General features: G+C 55.5%; 1 protein-coding gene across 1 annotated transcript; it reads left to right on the plus strand.

Annotated features, from left to right (window-relative positions):
• The first annotated feature begins 6,232 nt into the window (after positions 1–6,232).
• On the plus strand, positions 6,233–7,564 carry POU3F2 (POU class 3 homeobox 2). The gene has a single exon (NM_001302427.1). It carries the CDS (start codon positions 6,233–6,235, stop codon positions 7,562–7,564), a length of 1,332 nt encoding a protein of 443 aa, NP_001289356.1.
• The last annotated feature ends 453 nt before the right edge of the window (positions 7,565–8,017 follow it).

The raw sequence follows: 8,017 nt of genomic DNA on the forward strand, positions 1-8,017 counted from the left end.
GCCAACGTCTGCCCCTATGTTCCCAGGACCCAAATTCTGGAAACCTGTCTTTAAAAATACAATCATCTCTAACTTTATGATGTCCAAAAGCTGTCTAGAATGACAGATTCGAAACTCTGAGACCTAGCAGAAGATTTTGGCCCACAGTTATTACGACTGTGGTTAACTGCTCTCCAGAAAAGCATCTCTCCCGCCCGTGCACCACCTGCTCCCCTCCCCGCCCACCCCCCCATCCCCCCCAACCGCCGTCCTCCCGGACACTAACGACACAATTGTTAAGTGCACTTGTACACTTCAGAAGGATTTGCATTCGTGCTGTGTGCAGGCAGAATAAGAGAACTGAAGTCCAACTTCATCCAAATACGCCTGTTTATCCCAGGGCTGGAGCAACAGCCCTAGCCCTTGGAAATGGCTTCAGTGAAATAGCTGAGTACACCCTCCTCCCACTTCCCCAGCCCGCCTCTGTGCGCAGGTGTATGTTAGTGCACTCGTCCCTAGCTTGCCTTCCTCTTCGAAAATTGCTCCAGAGGATGAGAGAAGCCAGGAGCTCTAGCAAGAGCTTCATCCCAGTACATTTCCAAATGCTTTAGAGCTAAGGAGGTTTCTGTTGAAATCACTTTAATTTATCAAAGAGTTGTCATCCCCTACTGGTGGCCAGCCATCCACCTGCTTTAAGGCTAGGGGGAGAAAATGCGAGCGTGCCTGTGTGTGCATGCGCGCGCACACACACGCGCGCACACACACAGACACCTTTAGGCTCCATTGTTAAGAGGTCATTTAACTGTTAGTCCTTTGAAAGTGAAATTGCGGGAAGCAAACTGGAACACCAATTGTCTCCTGTTCTGTTTCTGAGATTTTTGTTCTGTTTCTGAGATTTCGTATAAACAAGCTATATTAACTCCTCCAAACAGAATTTATCTTACACACCGACGGAATGCTTCCTTTATGTTTTCTCCCTCCTAAGGCCTCATATTCACCGCTCAGGATTTAGCAGGCTTCCTTTGATAAATTACTAAAAGTAATCCTTGAAACAGCTAGACTATCTGGGTGACATGGTGTTAGATGTCTTCAAGCCATCCCTGTATATAAAATATTCACTTGCAGACTACAAAGGGGGGACTGTTTTAATGATAAAATTTATAACTTGAAGAAAAAGGGAAAGATATTAGTATCTATAAATACAGATAATTTTATTTCAAATACTGAATTAAGGACATTATATTTCACTGGTTTACACAGTAGTGAAGGTAAAATAGAATTGTTTGTATGTGAGGTATGGACAGAGTTGCCAAGCATATGACATAGGAGAGTTTCAACTTTCAGAAAACTTTTCATTCTTCAAGACCTTTTATTACATAAGGACAGATGCACATTTAGGAATTTGCAAAATATAGGTATAGACAGTAACATACAAATTTATTGGAAGCTTTATTTCTTCAGGAAAAAATATGCTGCTGCATAATTAAAGATAGTGAGTTCTATCCTTTTTTTTTTTTTGGTAAATGTTTATTATGTCTCTCCCAAGAACCAGCAACTTGGAAATGCATTTTCCATGTTCCTTATAAATGCATCCCCCAAGGCTAAAGTTCTTGAAGCTTTATAGCAGTTTTCATTAAAGCAGCCAGCTGCCTTTTTGTGTGGATTGGCTGTTCAAAGCTCTAGCTCTGAAGCCAGAGCCTCAGTTTTGACATTCTGCAGGCCCTTAGAAAAGAAGTTCCACTCAGAGGTTGGAGGGGGGCCTCACCAAATCAAACAGCTGCTGGGGTCTAGCAGAAGAGCAGGAAGCACAGGAATGAATGACTGAGACAAGGCTTTTTAAAAAGAGGAGGAGGAGTAGGGACGTTCAAACATGATCCTCTAAGGTGGATATAAGAAAAAGGAAACAGCAGTTTCTTTTTCTAGTTTTACCTAGGTTTAAACCAGCTGCTACCTCCACTCCCCCAATGGCCATCTCCTCAGAAAATTCTTTGTTTTCTTTTGTTTCCTGATTTCTATTATCCTGGGACTACATAAATAAGAAAAAATTAAGATCAAATGAATACCATTTCACCTCTGTTTTAGTAATTGTGTGCCTCCAGCTCAATGTATGGGACTGATCACGGTGGGTTTTCTGCCAACTCCTGGTATATAGAAATAAATAAATGCTATTTTATATATGGTGTGAGTGTGTTTACTAGATGAAATAGTTAATAAATTAGAGTTCAAGTTACAGTGCATGGACTGACCCCATAACTGTTACTCAGGTGGAAATTTGGGAGGTTTGTGTCAAGGTACTGGGTGCTACTAAGACCCAGGTCCGGCTCACTATCTCGAGGAGTGTGAAAGTGTGAGAGATAACATGGGTGTCTTTTTGGTGTAGTTCTGTTATTCGAGGATGTTTCCCCTCCACTCAGCGCACCCCGGCAAGAGGGAGTCGGCTCCGTTTCTTCAGACAAGTCCAGCTCAGGGTATTGACTGAGTAGAGGTTCCTCTGGAGCTGGGAGAAGCTGGGGTGGCGCCAGCATCTCCTTACAGGTGCCTCCATCCTGTCCTTTCGGAAGGGGCTTAGGACACCCCGCAGTCCGCGCCCCGAGGTGGCGAGGCCCGCACGAATCGCCTGCTCAGCCATTGTCCTAGCGAGTGATCTCGAGGAGCTGTGCTGGATGGAGTGAGGGAGATATCAAGACACCTTGTCAGTTCAAAGCATTTTAGCGTTGTTTGAAATCCTCTCCACGTCAACGTAAGCAGCCTGTGTATTTGAACAGCTGCTTTGAACAGTGAAAGGGAATAAACTGATTCAAAACCTGGAGGTGTCTGCCCGAGACACCTTCAACGTGCTTTTATGCGGGCGGAGAATGGCAGGCAGAAGCGCGGACTCTGCCCTGACAGGGTCAGCCCAAAGAATGGGCCCCAGAGCCCGGGGCGGGGGAGGAACCGGTGGAGAGGCCCCAGTCTGGACCTAAAACCTGCGAGAGCTCAGGTTTCGGGAGCCCCGAAGAGGTGCCGCGCTGGGAGGCAGACAAGGAAGCCCAGGGTGCTCGGAACCCGGCGTTCGCGCCAACCGGGCCCCTGGCGCCTGGAGGGGAGGCGGCGGTAGCTCGTGGGGAGGTGTTGCTCAGAGCCGCGGTGCGAGCCCAGCCTGGCCCGCCCGGTGATTGGCCGCGCTTGGGGGTGGGGGTGGGGTGCAGAGACTGAGGCCCCGGGTAGGCTATTTCTTTGTGTACTCCCGGGGATTTATTGGGTATATTAAACCCTGTTGGGAACGTTTCGGCTCCTCGGCCGCCAGCGAAATGAGACGGGGATGGAAGTTGGAGTTGAGACCTGGGAAGTCAACGTGGGAAGGATCTCAGCATTAATCGCCGGTGATGTCCTATCGCAGACAGGAAGTTTTGATGTACACGTGCAGCCTATTCTTGTCCCCTCACACTAGCGCCCTATGCCGGGAGGAGGGCGGGGGTGTGGGGTAGGGTGTGGAGAGAAAGATAAGAGGAGGAGGAACTTTTAAATTGATTCAGAGCCAGGCCGACTCAGTTCCTTCGAAGATGTGTTTGAAAACTTCATTCTTCTTTCGAGTGTATCATCCTATGGGCTGCAGAAGGCCTTTTGTGCCTCGAGAAATGTGAAATTAAATCCAGAGAAAAGCAGACACCTGCCCCAGAAAGGTGGGGGAGAAGTATGAGCTGCTTAGCACTTGGACGCGGCCCTTCCCCAGGGCTGGATTCTTCTGTCCGTGGGAGCTCTGAGCTCCAGGTCCGCGAAAAGAAAGGCACGACATGTCAGGAGAAGATGCGGCTGGCGGGCTGTCTGTGCGCTCCCCAAGGCCCAGGGAAAGTCACGCGCCTAGCACAGGGGACGCAGGGCCGAAGCCGGGAGAAGGCGGTTCTGCCCGCCACCCAGCCCCTTGGCTCGCGGTTGAGGAGCCGCGGGCACCAGTCGCTGAGTCTGCGCGCTGAGGCTCGGACTTGTGCATTTTTTCCTAGCTAGACAAAGTTATGGGATTCCTAGCAGCCCCCAGGCGCGCGGCCAGAGTGGCCCCGCGCTTGCGCTGGGACGGAGCGACACGCTGTGTGTGTCCTCGCCTCGCCTCGCCGCGCGGGTGCGCGCGTGGTGGGGGTGCAGGTCCGTCCTGCTGGCGGCCTGTGGGCTCGCCCCTCCCCTATCCATTTCTCTCCCCCACACACGCTCATAAACACAGGACACGTGGAAATTCTCAGCCAAAGCGTCTTGCCCGGGCGGGCGCTCAACGTGGTGATTTATAAACAGCTCAGCCACTCTCCAAAGAGCATGACTCCTTGTTAGTCATGATGAATTTTCTGGCCCGCTCCAGTCTGCTGTCTGGATTCAGATGCTCAGAGGCCCCAAAATGCTCCCTCTGAGCGTTGATTTGGCTGCCCTCTCAAGCCTACGACCGCCGGCAAAACCAGCGATAGAGCGAGGGGTGAGAGGTGGGGACGCGATCCAGGTTCCCTGGGGTCTGTCATTCCCTTCCCGGCAGTAACTGTTGATTCGCTTTACAGCGCCCATGTACACACCCGGCCCTGCGTGGCGGTCACGCCGCTCCAGCCTGGGTCCGCGCCCAAGTTCTAGCTACCGGGCTTGCAGGCTCGGAAACTCGCAGGCGGCACCTGCTCTGGGCGGCTAAAGAACTGATGGCGCGACGCGCCCGCGCTCCGTAGAGCGGCGCTGCGGGTGCACGGTCCCATAGTCTTGCTCTGGAGTTCACTGTTGAAAGCTGAGCTGGGAGCTTGGCCAGGGAGCGCCAAAGACATAGACTAACCCCACCCGCTAGCGCCCACCGAAGTTACTGATTAGGAAGGTTCCCCTGGCATCAGCCCATTTGCTTCACACACTCTTCCTCCTTCCCAAGGGGCTAACGGAAAAGTTGCACCTACCAGCAGTAGGAGCACGGGGAATCGCGCACGTAGCCCCTCCGCGCGGCTTCCCGGAGCGGCCTTTGGCGACTGCGCCGCCCCCACAAGGCCGCACACCCCTCGCCAGCACTCCGGCAGCCTCGCACAAGACGGAGCCCACGCAGGCTTCTAGTTTTCTAAACCAAAAACTGCACGCGCCGGCGTGTGAATCTGACGGAGAGACTTTTAGAGTTTTGTTTTGTTTTCAGTTCAGACTGCTACGCTGTCAGAGCAAGCAACTCCGAGCCTTGATGGGAATGACTTACAAGCCGCGGTGCGGGCTGAGCCTGCCTCTCTCGGGGTTCTTTCCCCAAGGGAGTGGGAGACAATTGGGCCTGGAACCTAAAAGGAAGAGAGCCTGTGCTAGCCGCGGGGTAGAGGGGAAGGAGAAGAGCTTTGGGCAGAAGTGTCCGCACACCCTGGAGCAAGAGACACTTGTGCACTGAAATTCTAACCGTGGGATGCAAGGAGAGTTGAACAGGGGAACAAGTCTGGCTCTTGGCTCTAGGTTTAAGAGATACACACTGTGTGTGTGTCCCTAGGTGAATAAAAATCCGACTCCTGCTGGCTCGGTGCGACCCAGCTTTTCCCTTACCCCCTCCGTTTCCCCATCTTAAAGCCCTATTGGGAAACGAAAGTGGACACCACTGCCTCCCGCCCCCCACCCCAATCCAAGTCTTCCAAGTGTCTGTGGCCGATAAGAGCACCGGGACCGCCCCCCTGCCGGTCTTCTCTGCCTGGGAGACAGATGGGGGGCGGGGCCCATCCGAGAGAGGGCGGAGGAGGCCCCGGGTGAGGAAGAAGCGGGGGGGTGAGAACTGAGAGAATCTGAATCGGGAGGCGAAGGGGACGGGGAGGAGGGCTAGGAGGACTCCGAGCCCGGGGGAGGGGGAGGGAGTAGCTCTGCGCCAATCAGTGGCGCCGGCCTGGGAGGTTGCTAGCGGTATCCACGTAAATCAAAGGGCGCGGAGCCAATGGGAGGGGGCGGAGGGGGCGGGGCCCAGGCGCGTGCCGCTGCGAGCCGGCGCTGCCAAGAGAGCGGGAGAGAGCTGGAGAGAGCAGGGAGAGGGGGGAGCGCCGAGCTAGTCAGAGAGTGAGCGAGAGCGAGAAGGAGGGAGAGGAGGAGAAAGAGAGCGAGGGCGGGCGGGAGGCGGCGGCGGCGGCAGCAGCAGCAGTAATAGCAGGAGCAGCAACAGAAGGCGTCGGAGCGGGCGTCGGAGCTGCCCGCTGTGGGAGAGAGAGGAGACAGAAAGAGCGAGCGAGGAGAGGGAGCCCGAGGCGAAAAAGTAACTGTCAAATGCGCGGCTCCTTTAACCGGAGCGCTCAGTCCGGCTCCGAGAGTCATGGCGACCGCAGCGTCTAACCACTACAGCCTGCTCACCTCCAGCGCCTCCATCGTGCACGCCGAGCCGCCCGGCGGCATGCAGCAGGGCGCGGGGGGCTACCGCGAAGCGCAGAGCCTGGTGCAGGGCGACTACGGCGCTCTGCAGAGCAACGGACACCCGCTCAGCCACGCTCACCAGTGGATCACCGCGCTGTCCCACGGCGGCGGCGGCGGGGGCGGTGGCGGCGGCGGGGGGGGCGGGGGCGGCGGCGGGGGCGGCGGCGACGGCTCCCCGTGGTCCACCAGCCCCCTGGGCCAGCCGGACATCAAGCCCTCGGTGGTGGTGCAGCAGGGCGGCCGCGGCGACGAGCTGCACGGGCCAGGCGCCCTGCAGCAGCAGCACCAGCAGCAGCAACAGCAACAGCAGCAACAACAGCAGCAACAGCAGCAGCAGCAGCAGCAACAGCGGCCGCCGCATCTGGTGCACCACGCCGCTAACCACCACCCGGGGCCCGGGGCATGGCGGAGCGCGGCGGCTGCAGCGCACCTCCCACCCTCCATGGGAGCGTCCAACGGCGGCTTGCTCTACTCACAGCCCAGCTTCACGGTGAACGGCATGCTGGGCGCCGGCGGGCAGCCGGCCGGGCTGCACCACCACGGCCTGCGGGACGCGCACGATGAGCCACACCATGCCGACCACCACCCGCACCCGCACTCGCACCCACACCAGCAGCCGCCGCCCCCGCCGCCCCCGCAGGGTCCGCCTGGCCACCCAGGCGCGCACCACGACCCGCACTCGGACGAGGACACACCGACCTCGGACGACCTGGAGCAGTTCGCCAAGCAGTTCAAGCAGCGGCGGATCAAACTGGGATTTACCCAAGCGGACGTGGGGCTGGCTCTGGGAACCCTGTATGGCAACGTGTTCTCGCAGACCACCATCTGCAGGTTTGAGGCCCTGCAGCTGAGCTTCAAGAACATGTGCAAGCTGAAGCCTTTGTTGAACAAGTGGTTGGAGGAGGCGGACTCGTCCTCGGGCAGCCCCACGAGCATAGACAAGATCGCAGCGCAAGGGCGCAAGCGGAAAAAGCGGACCTCCATCGAGGTGAGCGTCAAGGGGGCTCTGGAGAGCCATTTCCTCAAATGCCCCAAGCCCTCGGCCCAGGAGATCACCTCCCTCGCGGACAGCTTACAGCTGGAGAAGGAGGTGGTGAGAGTTTGGTTTTGTAACAGGAGACAGAAAGAGAAAAGGATGACCCCTCCCGGAGGGACTCTGCCGGGCGCCGAGGATGTGTACGGGGGGAGTAGGGACACTCCACCACACCACGGGGTGCAGACGCCGGTCCAGTGAACTCGAGCTGGGGAAGGGGCAGAGCGCGGGGCTCCCCCTCCCCTTCGGTCCTTGGCCCTTTCCCGGCCCTCTTGTTCCCTCTCTAACTTCTGATTGTTCTTTTATTTTTAATTATTATTTCCCCGTCCCTTAAAAAGAAAAAAAATAAGGCAAAAGGAAAGCAACTAAGACACTGGACTATCCTTTAAAGGTAGCAGGTGTAATGATGTGTTTTGACCTTTGCAGGCGAGTAACCAGGCAATGGAGTGGAGTGTCTCCTGGAGAGAGTGAGGAGAGTGTGTGATAGCTAGAAAGAGAGAGAGACAGAGAGATGGCAAGCACTGAGATAAATACCTGGCAAAACTAAATAAATTACCAAAAAGGAAAAAAAAATCCACCAAACCATGATAAACACAAAATGCAGCTTCCTGATGCTTAGAGTTGGCACATGCTGCTGTGTTTATTTATTGTGGA

This window comes from Pan troglodytes, chromosome 5 (assembly GCF_028858775.2).
Source record: "Pan troglodytes isolate AG18354 chromosome 5, NHGRI_mPanTro3-v2.0_pri, whole genome shotgun sequence".
Taxonomy (NCBI): Eukaryota; Metazoa; Chordata; class Mammalia; order Primates; family Hominidae; genus Pan; species Pan troglodytes.